The sequence below is a fragment of the Panicum virgatum genome, chromosome 9K (genome assembly GCF_016808335.1).
Source record: "Panicum virgatum strain AP13 chromosome 9K, P.virgatum_v5, whole genome shotgun sequence".
In the NCBI taxonomy this organism is placed as follows: Eukaryota; Viridiplantae; Streptophyta; class Magnoliopsida; order Poales; family Poaceae; genus Panicum; species Panicum virgatum.
The window spans coordinates 69,185,812-69,203,208 of record NC_053144.1 but is presented as its reverse complement, the minus strand read 5'-3'; the positions used below and the strand labels follow the sequence as shown (position 1 = coordinate 69,203,208).

General features: G+C 51.5%; 2 protein-coding genes across 3 annotated transcripts; one reads left to right on the top strand and one right to left on the bottom strand.

Annotated features, from left to right (window-relative positions):
• Positions 1-2: 2 nt before the first annotated feature.
• Positions 3-13,664, bottom strand: LOC120647439 (exosome complex exonuclease RRP44 homolog A-like). 2 transcript variants are annotated; one of them, XM_039924234.1, is made up of 24 exons: positions 13,495-13,664; positions 13,279-13,419; positions 13,028-13,185; positions 12,074-12,129; positions 11,845-11,967; positions 11,614-11,744; positions 11,286-11,526; positions 11,039-11,195; positions 10,708-10,948; positions 10,460-10,616; positions 10,312-10,380; positions 9,441-9,566; positions 9,256-9,308; positions 8,650-8,756; positions 2,690-2,744; positions 2,506-2,605; positions 2,314-2,425; positions 1,885-2,005; positions 1,732-1,791; positions 1,544-1,649; positions 1,005-1,100; positions 841-922; positions 601-666; positions 3-456 (listed from the first exon to the last, which is right to left on the bottom strand). In XM_039924234.1, exons 1-24 carry the CDS (start codon positions 13,546-13,548, stop codon positions 261-263), a joined length of 2,808 nt encoding a protein of 935 aa, XP_039780168.1. In that variant the 5' UTR covers positions 13,549-13,664; the 3' UTR covers positions 3-260. The 2 variants fall into 2 exon arrangements, with proteins under 2 accessions (XP_039780168.1, XP_039780167.1); XM_039924233.1 differs by having other exon boundaries at positions 11,039-11,198; positions 13,495-13,659.
• Positions 13,665-14,531: 867 nt separating this feature from the next.
• LOC120647441 (glyceraldehyde-3-phosphate dehydrogenase GAPB, chloroplastic-like) lies at positions 14,532-17,329 on the top strand. The gene is made up of 8 exons (XM_039924236.1): positions 14,532-14,753; positions 14,861-14,971; positions 15,515-15,676; positions 15,768-15,935; positions 16,021-16,181; positions 16,307-16,368; positions 16,486-16,942; positions 17,038-17,329. Exons 1-8 carry the CDS (start codon positions 14,676-14,678, stop codon positions 17,171-17,173), a joined length of 1,335 nt encoding a protein of 444 aa, XP_039780170.1. The 5' UTR covers positions 14,532-14,675; the 3' UTR covers positions 17,174-17,329.
• Positions 17,330-17,397: the final 68 nt, after the last annotated feature.

Below are 17,397 nucleotides of genomic sequence, written 5' to 3'. Positions count from 1 at the left end.
CATGAACATACAATTATACAGCAGCTCTTTCACATTAACAAAATATAGCAATGTATAATTCACAGCTGCCAGTACCATTCAGAAACTAAGTTCCCATGTACATAGGAAAACGATCCATATTCCGATTTTATAGTGCAAGACCCTGACCATGAGGCTACTGTTACAAAGCGTAAATCGCCAATGTTGAATTAAAGAATGGGATGGAGATCAAAGAGGTGTAAAGGCTGAGAACACTAATGTTACAGTTCTGCTGTACATTTTCAAATGAGGGTGAGTAGCAGCTTTGGGCGGTGGGGCTGAGGCTCAACAACTTCCATACGAATCCTAACAGTCTGCAGGACAGCATAACTGATGTTTGTTCCGGGCTTGGTTACCCTCTGGTTCACCTCATCAACAACCCAGTCGCCACCCTTGTCTCCTTTAGGAGTAAGGTAGATGGGCCCTTCTATCCCAAACCTGATTTTTTTTTTAAAAAAAAAAGGAGTAAAACTATGAATGCATAACATTGAGTTCAACTGCTGTGAATGTTGGAATAAATAGTCCTGGCAAATACGAGCGAGGGAGAGGGAGAGGGAGAGGGAGAGGGAGAGAGAAACATACTTTGGGACGAAGACTATGAAACCATTTGCCTTGACCTTTACTATCCTAGCTTCAGTATCAGTTGGCCTGCACAGTGAAGAGTTCAGCAGTCAGAACTCAGAAAACAATTATGTACACAGTCCTTAAAGGCTTCAACAGTCTTGAAGTCATTACTTTTTGCCCCTATCTTTATCACAACTTCGCATATTATCTACTTCTAACCTACCACAAACCTATGTAATTTACAATCAGGTTTTGTACCTTGTCCTGAAATATATGAGGGTGTGGAGTTCAACTGATGCTCTGCTTGCCATCTGGGCATTTCGGTGTCTGTAATTCAAGTCTGGCATGATAGCAGTATCAGTACCAAAAACAGCAAGATTCAAATAGAAATAAATGCTCAACTATTGAATTTGATTTCTTACTGTCAGCGATGCCAGTAAGTTGTGGACCATCCTGAAAGATTGGTGGGAGCTTTGCAATTTCTAGCGCTGCAGCTAGCAACCTATGAGCAACAACATCTGCAACAAAAGGGTATAAATTTGATGCCTTGCACCACTTTTACAGGCTGTAACCAAAAACTGCATGATCAGCTATGTTATCAAATATCATAGGCTGCATACTACAGATTTCATGTGCAGGAGTGGTAGACCACCGCTGTGTGATGGCACTCCACACGAGGCTACAAAATTGTCCATGTTACACTCATGCAGAAGATAGATTGATCTGATTCAGTCCCAGGGTGCATCTTATACTAAGACAGAAGCAGATTCAACAGCAAGCTATCATTCTACCAACAGTGGGCGGAGCTTCAGCTAATATGCGCGCCGGGGGGGCGGGGGCAATGTTCAATCAAAAGGAATGAGCAATATCATGTCTTGAAAGGCTGGTTTCCGATAACAACCAACCTATCAGATCTAATGTTATTTTCATGCATCACAGCATCTATGGATGGAAAACAAACCTGCATATCTGCGAATAGGAGAAGTGAAATGAGTGTAAAGAGAAGCTGCAAGCCCGTAATGGTAATACTCAGAAAAGGTCAAATCTCCGCTGCAAAAATAAACGGCCTGTGTGTTGCAACAGGGGAAAGTTATATGGATTCTTTGGAATCAGTAAATTAGAATAGAGATTTCAGTTCAGTTATCTTACCTGTGTCATGCATCTAGTCGCCAGAATTCTAATAAGCTTATTAAAGTATGGGTCATCACGCTGCATGTCATGCAGTAATAAAGGGTTAGCATATAGTCTATTATCATCTAGAGTGAAGCATCCAGAGACTAAAATAATACAGCTCAGTTTCACCTTTGCATTGTCAAGTGATTCAGCTAATGCCTTTGAGGATGACACGTCCAGATTTAGGCCAACAGAAGAAGCAGTACGGAGTAATGGCTCAAGCATCTCCTTTGTTGGGCTAGGATGACGCCTGTTGCCAACAGAAAGAAAATTTGCAGGCTTATAAAAGGTCAGTAAGTACAATTGGTAAAGTTGCTCCAGAATTGGAAGAGTTGTTTTTTTAAAAAGAAGAAACAGATTAGCAGTAAAATCAGCAAGCAGATAAATAAGTCACAAATAAGAATGTGATAAATGGCAGTTTTTCACCAAATCTGCTCGTTTTTATGGACAGTGAGGTGGATATTTCCAATGGCTTTTCAAACAAGTTACAGGTATCTTTGGATGTGTGCGGTTTTAACATGATCTGGATGTGACAATAAAAATTGGACAAATGTGTACCTTAGCAAAGAACATAACGGGAAGTGCTTCAAAATCTTCTCGGCAACAGAAATATTTGCCGCCAACATAAACTCTTCAATCATTTGATTTGCCTCACGGATTTGATAAATTCCTGCGGATTTGATGTAACTAAGTACTTTACTGGTGCAAATTCTGAAATATAACACCAATAGGCTTTACAAAACTTCATACCTATGTCAAGAGGATCATGAGTTTCACTATCAATCTCAAATTTTACTTCTGCAGAAGCAAGAGTCAGAGCCCCTCTTTCGCAACGTCGTTGTCGCATGATCTACATAAGCAATAAAAGCATAAACTTACTAGATGGGTAACAGATACCCAACAAAGTATGATGAGAGTAAACACAATGGCTGACCTTTGCCAATGAATTTAAGTTCCGCAAGTCTACAGTTAGTGGATCAACTAAACGGCTGAAAAATAAATGAAAGAAAAGCAATAAATTACACTGACGTTGTTGACTTATTAGACCAACTTAGAGTTTGACTTTCATGTTCAGTAATGTTCTGAAAATTTGCAATGTAGAAGGTAATGACGGGAATAATTGCTCTATTACTCCAACCCTAGATGGGTGGGTATATATAGTTCCAATACATGGGCCTCTAGATGGGCCTTTATACATATGGGCTCAATATACTCCAACACCCCCCCGCAGTCTGAACTACCGGCGCAGCGGTGTTCAAGACTGGACAACAAGAAAGTTAACACCCCCCCGCAGTCTGAACAATCGACGCAGCGGTGTTCAAGACTGGACAAGATGAGAGTACAAGTACCCCCCGCAGCCACAACTAGCCACCGGCTACGTTGAGGCTGGATCGAAACTCCGAGAAGGTCGACGAGGGCAGCCCTTTCGTGAAGATGTCAGCAAACTGGGAGGTAGTCGGGACATGGAGTACCCGAACATCGCCGATGGCGACTCTGTCGCGCACGAAGTGTAGGTCGATCTCCACATGCTTCGTCCGCTGATGCTGGACGGGGTTGGTGGAGAGATACACGGCGCTGACGTTGTCGCAGTAGACAAGAGTGCTCTTGGCGAGCGGGCTGTGGAGCTCCGCCAAGAGCTGTCGCAGCCAGGACGCCTCCGCCACGCCGTTAGCGACAGCCCGGTACTCCGCCTCGGCACTGGAGCGGGAGACAACCGGCTGCCGCTTGGACGACCAGGAGACCAGGTTGCCGCCCAGGAAGACGGCGTAGCCGGAGGTGGAGCGACGAGTGTCCGGACAGCCAGCCCAGTCAGCGTCGGTGTAGACCACCAGCTCAGCAGAGGACGAGCGGTGAAGTACCAGGCCGAGGTCCACAGTGCCACGGACGTACCGGAGGAGACGCTTCAGCGCAGCAAGGTGGGACTCCCGGGGATCATGCATGTGGAGACAGACCTGCTGAACAGCGTAGGTGAGGTCCGGCCTGGTGAAGGTGAGGTACTGCAAAGCGCCGGCCAGACTCCGGTAGGCTGTAGGGTCAGCCACCGGATCACCCAGATCAGCAGATAGCTTCGCCTGAGTGTCGACTGGAGTGGAGCAGGGCTTGCAATCTGTCATCCTAGCTCGCTCCAGAATATCGAGGGCGTACTGCCGCTGGTGCAGAAGGATACCAGACGGGCAAGGCTCAACAGTGACGCCCAAGAAGTGGTGGAGCTGACCAAGATCCTTCATAGCGAACTCCTGCTGCAGAGAGGAGATGACACTCTGAAGCAACTGCTGACTGGAAGCTGTGAGCACAATGTCATCGACATATAGCAACAGATATGCCGTCTCATCTCCATGGCGGTAGATGAAGAGAGACGTGTCAGACTTCGCCTCGGTGAACCCCAGTGTCAGCAAGAATGTGGTGAACCGAGAGTACCAAGCCCGTGGAGCCTGCTTCAGTCCATAGAGAGACTTGTTGAGCCGGCAGACCATATCCGGACGACTCGAGTCCACAAATCCCGCAGGCTGAGAGCAGTAAACAGTCTCTGACAAGGTGCCGTGAAGAAATGCATTCTTCACGTCCAGCTGGTGCACAGGCCAAGTGCGCGAGAGCGCAAGTGAGAGGACCGTGCGCACCGTAGCGGGCTTCACAACCGGGCTAAAAGTCTCATCATAGTCCACACCAGGCCGCTGAGTGAACCCCCGGAGAACCCAGCGAGCCTTGTAGCGCTCCAGTGTTCCGTCAGCCCGACGCTTATGCGTCCAGATCCACTTGCCAGTCACCACATTGCAACCAGACGGACGCGGCACGAGGTCCCACGTCTGGTTGGCAAGAAGAGCCGCGTACTCCTCTTCCATCGCCCGACGCCAGTGAGGATCCGCCAAGGCGTCGCGGACAGAGGAGGGTACCGGAGAGACCCGCGGCTCTCCCTCGATGGCGGAGAGAGTCGCAGCCTGGGACGCCATCCGCCGAGTCACCATGGGATGGATATGTCGAGGATCCCGATGGATGACCGGCGGGTGGTACACCTCCGGCTCTGCGCGAGGGGGAGCCGGAGGAGGCGGCGGCGGCGGCTCCGGTGTCGGCGTCGCAGGAGCCGCCGGAGAAGGAGCCGGAGCCGGTGTCGGCGCAGGACGACGCCGGTACACCTGCACCGGCTCAGCGTACCGCTGCGGCGCCGGGTTCGGCGCCGGACGACGCCGGTACACCTGCACCGGCTGAGCATACCGCTCAGGTGCAGGGGAAGGTACCGGGGCCGCGCGAGGCGCAGCAGAAGACACCGGGTCCGTGCGCGGCACAACCGGAGGTCCGGGGGCCGCGCGTGGCTCGACCGCGGGCCCCGGGGCCGCGCTCGGCGCAGCAGGGCTCACCGGAAGCGGTGCCGGTGCGCCGTGAAAACCTGCAGGAAAGGGACAGACAGGTAACGGTGGCTGAACCACCGGGTCAGTCGGAAACAGAGTCGCGAGCTCGGGATCAGGAGAAGGTGTGGAGGAGGTGGAGTAGGGGAAATCCGACTCGTCGAAGACGACGTGTCGGGAGATCAGAACGCGGCGAGAGGTGAGGTCAAAGCATCGGTACCCCTTGTGGTCAGGGGAGTACCCAAGGAAAACACAACGAGTCGAGCGGGGCGCCAGCTTGTGAGAAGCGGTGGCGGAGGTGTTAGGGTAACACGCACACCCGAAGACCCGAAGGTGGTCGTAGCGAGGAGGGGTACCGAAAAGAGCGTGGTGTGGAGTGGGAGCAGGAGAAGCAGTGGACGGAAGGCGGTTGAGCAGGTAGGTGGCGGTGTGGAGGCTCTCAGCCCAGAAGCGCGGGGGGAGAGAAGCCTGGATCAGAAGGGTGCGCACGACGTCGTTCGTCGTGCGAATCATCCGCTCAGCCTTGCCGTTCTGAGGAGAGGTATACGGACAAGACATACGCAGCTGAACACCCCGAGACAGGAAGAAAGACCGGGAGGTGGAGTTATCGAACTCCCGCCCGTTGTCACACTGGACGGCCTTAACGGTGAGGCCGAACTGAGTGGACACCCAGGCAAAGAAGTGGAGGAGGGTGGGGAAGGTCTCAGACTTAGCGCGCAAAGGGAAAGTCCAAGAGTAATGAGAGAAATCATCAACAATGACCAGATAATATCTATAGCCAGACATGCTGAGTACAGGAGATGTCCACAGGTCACAGTGAATGAGATCAAAAGCATGCGCAGCATGCGAAGAAGAAACAGAAAACGGAAGTCTAACATGACGACCTAACTGGCACGCATGACAGAGGTGCTCAGCAGGAGCCCTAGTACATGGAACATCGGTACTACGGCGAAGCTGAGCCAAAACGTCGCGGCCGGGGTGACCAAGCCGGCGGTGCCAGGTGGTGGAAGAAGGCGTCACGGCAAAAGCAGAAGACGAAGAAGCCGAAGGCGAGGTAGCGGAAGCAGGAAGCCGAAGAGTGTAAAGGGGCCCCGGGCTGTCACATCGGAGAAGTGGACGCCGGGAAGCCGAATCCTTCACAGTAAGACCAGAAGAGTCAAATTCGATAGAACAGGAGTTGTCAGCAGTAAACTGGCGAATAGAAAGAAGGTTGTGAACCATTTGAGGAGCAACAAGAACATGAGGAAGACGAGGAGCAGAACCCACGGCGGTGACAGGAAGGCAAGACCCATCACCAACCATGATAGAAGAAGGACAAGAAGGGTGTGGGGGTCGGACAGAAGAGAGGATACCAGCATCGGGAGTGGTGTGGAACGAGGCGCCCGAGTCGGCGATCCACTCGGTGCTGGTCGGCGGCGTCAGTCCCATGGTGCTGAAGGACTGCGCCAGAGCGGCCTGGTCCCACCCCCCAGGCCAGGTCGGCTGCTGGCTGGGCTGAGCGGGCGGGGTCCAGGAAGGCGCGAAGAGTGGAGCAGCGCCAGTGAACATGGCCGCCGGCTGGAGCTGAGGACGAGGCCCCCCTCCCGGACCCTGGAACGGCCACATCGAGATGCGCCCTGACCATGGGTTGCTGAAGGATGGCCAGGGCGTACCTCCAGCAGCAGGGGTGGGAGCCGGAGCCGGAGCCGGTGTCGACACGCCGCCCCGACGGCCCCCACCGGTACCGGTGTTGCCAGAGGCAGGGCCACCAGTGCCACCACCACCACCACCCCGTCGCCGGCGACGTCCACGTCCCCCCCTCCTCCGGTCTGCCCAACGGGAGGAGTAACAGTGGAGGAGGTCGGTGGAGTAGCAACGAGCGCGGCGGGGGTGGGCGAGGACGATCCGGGCGCGAGACCCCTGGTGATCTCCTCGAGGGCGAGGTCGTCCCGGACCTGCAGGAAGGTGGGGAAGGGCCTCTGGCGGGCGATCCAGCCCTTCAGGTGGTCGTAGGTGCTGCTCAGTCCCCGTAGGACATTGAGCACCAAGACTCGATCGGACACCGGATCCCCGAGGTCGTGGAGAGCATCGGCCATGCTCTTCATCCGCCGGCAGTACTCACCGATGGAGAGGTCCCCCTGCACGAAGGTACGGAAGGTGGCGTCGAGCTGGAGGGCGCGATACTCGGCGTTGCCGAGGAACTGTCCCTCGAGCGCCACCCAGGCCTGCCTGCGCGGTGCCGCCGTGGGTCCGGACGAGGTCCTGAAGATCCAGGGAGATGGTCCCGAAGATCCAGGACAGAGCGACGCTGTCAAGGCGCAGCCACGTCACGTCCCGCGCCTCGATCGGCAAGTCGACGAGGACGTGGTCGTCGAGGGCGTAGCGGCGAAGGGTGAGGAGGACCTGGTCCCGCCAGCGGCCGTAGGAGGAGGACGCGGGGTCGAGGAGGACGGAGACCAGGGCCCTGATGTTCTGGACGCCGGCGGCCTGGAGGTGGAGCTGGGCGACCATGGGGTCGGTCGGGTCGTACCGGGGTCCAGAACCAGCAGGAGGGGGCTGGTGGGAGGAAGAAGCGCCATGCTCGGGGTCGACGGGAAAGCCGGAGGAGACGCGAAGGTAGCGCTCCGCCTCCGCGACCCGGAGAGCGAGTGCGTCGGCCGTGGCGCGCTCGCGCTCCCAGGCGAGGGCTGCCACACGGACTCGCTCCTGGGCCGCCGAAGCCTCCGACTTGGCGGCGAGGAGGGCTGCGGCGAGAGCGGCGTCGGCCTGCTGCCCTCGGAGGGCGGCGGCGGAGAGCGGCGCATCCACGGGCGCCATCCCGAGGCCGGACCACGCATGATCGGCGGCTGCTGCGGCGTGCTGTTTGCCAGCAACGATGGCGGCGCGGTGGGCGTCCTGCGCTGCAGCCCACGCAGCGGCCTGCTCGGCGGCGTGCGCGGCGGCCGTGGGCCCTGCAGGGCCCACACCCGCGCCAGCAGAGGTCGCGGCGGGCGGAGGGCCCTGCTGGGCTGCAGGGGCGGCCGCAGGAGGCTGCTGGGCGGCAGGGGCGGCCACGGCAGCTCCCCAAGTGGCGGCGCCAGCACCCACGGCGGCGGTGGCGTCCACGGCGGCGGGATCTGCGGCGGCGGCGTCCACGACGGCGGGATCTGCGGCGGCGGCGGCAGCACCCGGCGGCTGGAGGGAGGAAACCAGGGCGGCGGCTCGCGTGTGCCCAGCCTCCGCGTCCACGCCAGCTGCTGCAGAGGAGGCGGCGCGGATCTGCGGGTAGGGGGCAGCAGCGGCCCAGGCAGAGGATCTCTGCGGCGGCTGCAGGGGAGGCGCGGCAGCAGAGGAAGAAGAGGGGAGGGGAGGGAAGGAGGAAGGGGGGAAGAGGGACGGCGCCGGGAGGGGCGGCGCCGGCGGCCGGCGGCTGCAGGGTAGGGAGGAGAGAAAAAAAACTGGCTCTATACCATAATGACGGGAATAATTGCTCTATTACTCCAACCCTAGATGGGTGGGTATATATAGTTCCAATACATGGGCCTCTAGATGGGCCTTTATACATATGGGCTCAATATACTCCAACAGAAGGCACCTGTCATCCATTCTTGCCTGGGCTTCCACATAAGACATTGCAGCACAAGATTTGATAACACTCTTCGTATATCTCGTGGATATGATATCAGCATCAGGAGTCATTTCCTGTAAACATAATGTTCCAAATACCAATACACCAATATGAAAGTATCAGTATACTTTGTTCTTTAAATGCCAGAGGTAAGATGGAAGTACTCTCCTCGTATAGCAGAATGATACTATGAGGGAAGCTCTAAAAGTTGATTCTACTTATAAATCATAATTCAGAAAGGGCCAGCAAGCAGAATAAGTAATATTGCATCGTAAAATGTAAAGGCACCAAAGTTTAGCCCAAATCAATGTAAGGCGCACAAATTAGAAATATGTGAAACCTGAAACCATGGGGGGAACATAAAAGACATTTGCAAACTCACGCAGTGGATTCTAAGATAATATGTACCACCTGAGTTCATAGGGCTTGGAGGAGGGCACTGTGGGCATGTGTTCCACATGATAGGCATGTTATAGATAAGAGTAGAAAAGGTAATACCGATTGAAGTATCCTATGCAATGCACATGTAACAAGCGGGAACCAAAACAACAAAATGACATGAACTAGACTTACCCAAATGACAGAGAATGCCAGCCTTTCAACATCAGCACGAAGTGAACAAACATCTGGAAATCGAAATAAAAGAAAGCATTAGCCAATTAGCCAATTCAGGTACTACAAATTGTCAGCTTTTTCTTCAGTTAAATAGCAATATTTCATGTTTAGTTAATTCCGTATGCAATAAGGAGAATCCACACCTTCAGTCAGGGGCTTTGGAAGCATATCAATCCGCTGCCCAACAAGATAAACAGAAGTGCCCCTTTGAGCAGCTTCCTCATCGAGAGGGGTACCAGGGTGAACAAAATTAGTGACATCAGCAATATCTGATCAGCCTATGTCAAGAAATGCATTATGTGGATCAGTAGCACAGAACACAGAGTAAATGAGACAAATTGCCTACTGAGACAGAGAGATTGTGATCTGAGGCCAGAAGTAAATTGGTCTAGATAACAAATTCAAGCACCACGGGTACAACATAGATGATCACATATTGTGCAATAGCCTGTTTGAATCCACTTTCAATATGTAAATTTAATTCATTTTTATGTCATTATTGATTTTTTTCATGGAATTGGAAGATGGGCAATTCCAATTGAAAACAGGTAGTACCCAATCAGATGAGACAAAAGGATTTTATCTAACAGGTAGAAGATGAAAGTTATTAAAGAAAAAGATTTCTAAATTCCAACTTGAATCTATGCCAAGCAGAGACCATAGTGAATTAACTTAAAAACTCCTGCATAACACTTACTTTCCCGCACGACACAACCTTGTGCAGCATATGCTGCATGTTTAGGACAATTTAATTGTATCCCTTTTTATTTTTGCTTATTAACCAATTCCATTTATTACTGAACAAGCAATTCTATATAATACACTCCAAGCCAAGTGTAATGGTAGATGCAAAAGGGCTTAGTTACAATTTGCAAAAGCAAAACCACCACCAACTAAAAGAAAGTTAAATAGATATATTAACTCAAAGATTACCAAGGAATAAAACACATGATAAATTCGCTCCTACATATGAACTAGATAGAAGAATTTATAGCAGAAATTGCTAAAGGATACGGACTCCAACTTCAAAATTTCCATTTGGGAGTAACGTGCAATGTAGTGCATCATCAATATCTCGACAACCTACACAACAGTTTTAGCATAAGAGGTTGACTCAGCTACATAAAATAGCAATAGATTGCGGGTATCCTGAATAAATCACCTGGTGGATCCACACTAAAGACTCTCACATGACGCAAGTCTTGTCGATTAGGATTAGCCAAATCTTCTGGTGATAATGTCCATGGTAATGGTGGCAAACAAGAAAGGACTTGTGTAGAGAAAGGTCTCGTGTTGATATCATTCTCTATTAAGACAACCTGCTTCATGCACAAACATCACTTAGCATGTCACCATCAAGAATGCGCTTTTGCATGCAAATTTTGTTAGGTAAAATTGAAGTATCCTTGCCTCTGTTTCAGTTTCTTTGTCACCAATATCTCCAATCGTTCGTACATAGTGACCTGACGGATAGCGAGACGAAACATCCCATGAATCAACCGCAACAACAATTCTTTTGTTCAAAAGATTCTCAAGCTGTCTGGTTTGAATTCGGATTTTAGGAATTCTTCGATCTTTCGAAACAAATAAAGCATGAGCAACGCCCCCACTACCAGCAGGCATGGGCATTGGCTGCAAGGATCCACAGTACCTGCAGAACACCAGCACCTTACCATGTTATCTTGAGATCAGAAGTATATATCACAGTTAGACATCTGATTCAGAACACATAGAAACTTACGAATTCCAATTTCTCTTAATGATACCAGCAACACGTCCAAGTGGACGACTAGCGACAGAAGGAGCAGATGATCCAACTGTTGATTGTGTGGAACTGGTGTTCCGAGGAGCATCATCAGCACTATTAGGTACCAGATGGACTTCTTCTTCTTCTTCTTCTGGAAAAAAAACACACACAGCAAGATTCACCAAATAAGAAAATAAAATGAGATGTGTTTCATCTTGTTCTTTCAGCACTGAGAAAATACCATCATCATCTGCTATAAATGACTTTGACTCATGCCATTGATCTTGTGGCAAGAGCTCAACAGCAACTATATCACCATCAAAAGCCCTGTTCATATTTGACCGTCCGCGGATAACAATCTCATCGCCAATGCTCTCACTTCCAACATAAGCTTCAAATGGATTGTAACGATTAACTCGAAGCTTCCCTTGATGGTAGATTCCACACCGCAGACCAGATGTAATTTCCGACATTGGTTTGTGCTGAGATAATACCAAGCAAACATAGGGGTACATTACACGCTAGAGCATAAATGAAACCAACAAAGCACTCGTGTACAGTTAGCATACCTCACTGTAGATTACTTTCTTCTTGGATGGTCTATGATCTTCTACATCTTCCATGGCAACATCTCCACTAGTTGGAACCACCACCAAATCAAGCAAACTAGGCTGCGCAAGCGACCTTACATATGACTCAACTGGAAAAAGAAATATTTTATTGAGGTTGTGGCTACATAAAATCATTACTTCAGTACTTAAACATCTTAATCTACAAGTTCATTGCAGCATGTTATCCACCTGTCTCAGCATTAAGGCCTTCTTCAATAGCTTTCCTTTTGTTCTCTCTATCATTTGTAATCAGCAGAACCTTCACACTCCCACCAAGATGGCTTTGGTACCAACGGGCAGCAACACGAATTGCTGGATTGGAAAACAGCAATGTCTGAAAATTACATACCACTGTCCTATATATATGATAGGAAATGAATGTATGTGGAATCACATAACCAAGTTAACAAAACCATACCTCTGTCATTACGATCATTAGAGCTCTCCCCAACCATGTCTTTGACATAAGTATCCCTGTTTTTTCAAGAAAATGAGAAATTTAGAATGGCAAGGAAAAGAAAAGGCTACCGCCAAGATGCAAGTTTTGCTATAAATAGGTTACAATATTAACAGGGGTGCACAGATAGAAGCTGTAATGTGTGCATTTAGATTTCAAAATTGTCCCATTAATAGGAAAATAGATCCTATAAGCTACTGAGAACATAAATCGATAGTTTCTGTTTTTACTGCCAACATACATCACTGTGTTTGACCTAGTTCTGTAGAAAGATAAGAATTATTGGCTTATTGCCCTTTTATCAAGCAGTTCATCCACTTCTATTTCACTTCAGAAGAGGCGGTGTAAGGAAAAGCCTAAACTTGTAAGAGACTGAGACGCACATCGACAATTTTGCATTATGAAAGCTGTATTTACAGATAGTGATGTAATTCTTTCCAGGAAACTTAATAAGTAATTATGAAGTCATGGTGCTTGCTTAAAGACATTTCATCAATACAATCATGCTGAACTGCAAAAAATGGTGTTCAATACTTATGCTGCATGTTAAAGGAGTATGTGGCTTGAAGCAAACATCATTTGAAGTTTTGAACAAAGTCTTTTAAAGATAGCATCAATTTCAACTAATTTAAGGAATTCCTCAACACTATCTCTAACAAAAATGTGACCACAGTATCAGATGCCACGCACGAGTAATCTTAGCTTAACCGTTAAGCTTTCCTCCATTATTCACGCTAGCAACTCAAATATATTTATACCACTACGACGCCAGCAGGCAGCAGCTCTATGAGCAACATTCTATTGACTGCGAATTTGAAACAGGCAACTATTGGTTCATAATATAGCAAGAGAGCATCGCATCGCAAACTAAATAGAAATTATCGACAAGGATACCATGGTAGAATATGGGCTCACCTGTGCTGCTCATTGGCGAAAACGTAGAACCTCCGTGCTTTGTTGGTACATAGTGCCTTGATCCTGTTGAAAACGGCAAGGTTCTTATTCTTCACTTCCTCCAGGACAACCGACAGCAGGACGACATCCTCAATCGCCGGATTCTCCAGCAAATCAATCTGCCGCAACATCTCAACTCATCATGCCTCCACGCCCTCAACGTTATATCCAACAAGGAGGCTAAGCTGGAGACCGGGGAACGCTTTGGATACCTGGTGGAGCACGACGTTGGTGTCGACGACGAGGATGGCAGCCGCGGAGGCGTCGAGTTTGCGCTCGGCGGCGGCGTCGCAGGCTGTGCAGGGGACGAAGCCGCAGTAGACATCGTCGCGGAGGTAGTGCTCCCTGACGTACTGCGGAGAGCGGGCGACGGCGTCAGGTAGGGTTTGGGGCGGCCTCGCGAGGTGGTGGTGTTGCCGAGTACTGACCTTTTGGATGCGACCTTGCTTCGTCTTCTTCACGAAGGACTTGCTCTGCAGCATGGTGGCAAGCGGCGTGGCACGAGGCGGCGGCGGCGAGGAGGAGGAGCGGTGGAGGAGACGTGTACCAGCCGGCGGCGTGGGGTAGTGGCGGCGCCGGCAAGGGGTGCCGGCGTTTAATTTTGGTCTGGTGAGTGCGTATTGGGTCGGTTGAAGTAGCTTGAGCCCAGCTTGGGTTTGGGTTGGGGCCCGTCCGGCGTGTGGGTCGTCACTTGTACAAATGCTGAAGCAGCCCAACATCAAACAAGGCCCAAGCCGGGCCTTTTGCACAATATACCATTTTGCAGTTTTTCAGCTATCACACGCACCGAATGTAGACAATTTTCAGTAATTATTACTAGTAATGTTTGAATATGAAGCGACATAAGCTAACAAGTTTAGTTATTTATACATGCAAAAAAAAATATGAAGTAGGCTTGAAAGGCCAAAAAAAAGGTTAAATATTCTTTCTTTTCTTATTCGGGAGAATACGGAAAATCACGCAAGGGGTAAAACGACCCCAAAGAAAACAAGAAGTGCCTACTAGGTGCCATCGGAGAAAAAAAAAGGATGAAGACAAGACCGTTCCCGAATGACCACCAATATATGGGAGAAGCCAACAGCGTAGGGTGACGAACAATCACAGAAACTAGCTAGTCAGTCCATCCTCACCATGCATGCACAAACACATACTGATCACTCGATCAAACATACATATCTGCCCACCGATGGCTCCCAGAAGACGGGACACACAGGACACACAAAAACGGCCGTCGTCCCGATCAAAATGACAAAAAAAAGATGAGCCCCAAGCAAAGCTGTGACCCACAGGCGCGGCTCTGGTGGCACACGGACACGAGGCCCAACGGCGGCAACAGTGACGCCCAGCGTCGTCGGGATATTTGCGTCTCGATCTCTTGCCGCCAACCACACATCGGATATCGCCCGCGCCCGAACGGGTGGCTGCGCCGCGCGCAATCGCCTTATCCTCTACTGCGCCCCGCGCCACAAGCGCGAGCAAGTGATCACGGCGCCTCCCTCCCCGGACGCGACCCCTAGCCTGCCTCTCGGCCGGCAGCGCACGCATAAATTCAGAGCACCGCCGCCGGCTCAGTTTCGTCTGGCTGTGGCTGGCTTGGCAGCAGAGCACGATGGCCACCCACGCTGCTCTCGCGGCGTCGCGCATCCCCGCAGGCGCCCGGCTGCACAGCAGGGCGGCGTCCAGGCAGGTACCTGCGTGCCGGAGATGCTGCTGGATCGATAGATATGAACACTTCCGGTCTCTTATCTGGTGACGATGGGCGAGGGTGACTAATGTGCGTGCGTGCGTGCTCAGAGGGTGGACTTCGCCGACTTCTCTGGGCCGAGGCCGGGATCATGCTCCATCAGCACCGCCGCCAGGGAGGCGTCCTTCTCCGACGTGCTCGGTGCGCAGCTCGTCGCCAAGGTACGCACGGCACAGCCATGGCGGCAGTACATATATATAGGTTTTGTGTATCGAGAGCATGCATGTTTTCGTATGTGCTTTGCAGACCATAGTTGAGCTATCCGACGTCAACTCGCATTCACCACAACATCAGACAGTCTCGATTATGCATAGTAGTTGATTTAACAGAGATCACTTGTCTTGATGAAAAACAATCAAACAGTAGATCCAAGCAAGGTAGTACAGCTAGATTCATCATGTTCAGCTACAATTCAAATTACATCTTTTTTTTTGTAGTTATTGGACTATAAACTGTATCGTCATACACTTAGGTTACTGCTGTCTGAATGACAGTTTCATCTGTTCGTTTGCTAAAGAATAACTGCCGTATCAGTGGATTATTTTAGAGAAAAAGAACCTAGTAAAGTTATAGCACCTCGTCGGTTTTCATTATTAGCATCGTGCAGTCAGAATATTCGTCCCAGTTTTGATTTGCCCAAAATTTGGCTGGCATGGATGTGAGTGTTAGCTGTTCATTCGGCTTGTTGGTTAACCTGCGGACAGGCCACCGGGGAGAACGCGGTGAGGGCGCCCGCTGAGGCCAAGCTCAAGGTGGCGATCAACGGGTTCGGGCGCATCGGCCGGAACTTCCTCCGGTGCTGGCACGGCCGCAAGGACTCCCCGCTCGATGTCGTCGTCATCAACGACAGCGGAGGCGTCAAGAACGTACGTGACGCCAGGCAGCCTCTTCTTCTTCTTCAGACTCCTCTGCCTTGCCACGCATATTCTTCTCTTCTGACAGAAAACACCTGTTCAGGCGTCTCACCTCCTCAAGTACGACTCGATGCTCGGCACCTTCAAGGCCGACGTCAAGATCGTCGACGACACCACCATCAGCGTCGACGGCAAGCTCATCACGGTCGTCTCCAACAGGGACCCGCTCAAGCTCCCATGGGCCGAGCTCGGCATCGACATTGTCATCGAGGTAAAGTACCACCATCAGTGTGAAATGTCGAAGCATGCATGCTTCGGTTGCCAGCCTGACACTGCTGCGTCGTGCGTGCGTCAAGGGTACCGGAGTCTTCGTCGACGGCCCGGGCGCCGGGAAGCACATCCAGGCCGGCGCCAAGAAGGTCATCATCACCGCTCCGGCCAAGGGCGCCGACATCCCGACCTACGTCGTCGGCGTCAACGAGGGCGACTACGACCACGGCGTGGCCGACATCATCAGGTAATGAAGCTGGAAGCTTCAGTAGTGCTCTTGCTCTGCATATTCCTGATTCATTCAGATGTCTCTGTCTGTATCACGCTAGCTAACATTTATATCTGCATCTAAACTCTGCTGCCTGCCTGCAGCAATGCTTCCTGCACGACCAACTGCCTCGCGCCGTTCGTCAAGGTCTTGGACGCGGAGTTCGGTGAGAACTTGACTTGTTTCCTGACACAGTCACTCTGATTAGTACTGGTAGCTAGTACCCACGCCATGCATGAGACACGCACAGCTGAGACAGACAGTCTTGCTATGATATGCCCAGGGATCGTGAAGGGAACGATGACGACGACCCACTCGTACACGGGCGACCAGAGGCTGCTGGACGCGTCCCACCGCGACCTGAGGCGTGCCCGCGCGGCGGCGCTGAACATCGTGCCGACGAGCACCGGCGCGGCCAAGGCGGTGGCGCTGGTGCTGCCGCAGCTCAAGGGGAAGCTGAACGGCATCGCGCTCCGCGTGCCGACCCCGAACGTGTCCGTGGTGGACCTGGTGATCAACACCGAGAAGAAGGGCATCACCGCCGACGACGTCAACGGCGCGTTCCGCGAGGCCGCCGCCGGCCCGCTCAATGGCGTCCTCGACGTCTGCGACGCGCCGCTCGTGTCCGTCGACTTCAGGTGCTCCGACGTGTCCTCCACCATCGACTCCTCGCTCACCATGGTCATGGGCGACGACATGGTCAAGGTCGTCGCCTGGTACGACAACGAGTGGGGATACAGGTGAGACGACCACCACTCCACCATGTTATGTACTGTATTTATTTTTCGATTCGATCTGCAACTCAACTTGGCACTTGCTGATCGATCGAATGCAGCCAGCGCGTGGTCGATTTGGCGCACCTGGTGGCGGCCAAGTGGCCGGGCGCGGCGACGGCGGGCAGCGGCGACCCCCTGGAGGACTTCTGCAAGGACAACCCCGCCACCGACGAGTGCAAGGTGTACGAGGCATAAGGCCTCCGTGTTCTGTTGTTCGGAAGCGTACATTACGATCGATCAGGAAGAGGGCAGAGTAACTTTGTTGTTCAGAAATGCATCTTTGTTTCTGTGTGTGAGGTGTAATCATCACTGAACTCGTACAGGCTTCAGATTTCATTTCCTGTTGGGACTGCTGCTGTGCTTTTGTTTGCCGAGAGAGACAGACGATGTTTGCTTGCAACCATCGCCGTTCCCTGAAA

What these genes read in the sequence shown, in the direction of transcription:
- LOC120647439 (XM_039924233.1), bottom strand. Translation starts at nt 13,548, where the DNA reads ATGCTGCAGAGCAAGTCCTTCGTGAAGAAGACGAAGCAAGGTCGCATC. An exon ending in TTCGCCAATGAGCAGCACAG is followed by an intron (nt 12,130 to 13,027) that starts GTGAGCCCATAT and finishes TTGAAAAAACAG; the next exon opens with GGATACTTATGTCAAAGACA. An exon ending in TGGCATTCTCTGTCATTTGG is followed by an intron (nt 8,757 to 9,255) that starts GTAAGTCTAGTT and finishes TTATGTTTACAG; the next exon opens with GAAATGACTCCTGATGCTGA.
- LOC120647441 (XM_039924236.1), top strand. Translation starts at nt 14,676, where the DNA reads ATGGCCACCCACGCTGCTCTCGCGGCGTCGCGCATCCCCGCAGGCGCC. An exon ending in GGCGTGGCCGACATCATCAG is followed by an intron (nt 16,182 to 16,306) that starts GTAATGAAGCTG and finishes GCCTGCCTGCAG; the next exon opens with CAATGCTTCCTGCACGACCA. An exon ending in GGTCTTGGACGCGGAGTTCG is followed by an intron (nt 16,369 to 16,485) that starts GTGAGAACTTGA and finishes TGATATGCCCAG; the next exon opens with GGATCGTGAAGGGAACGATG.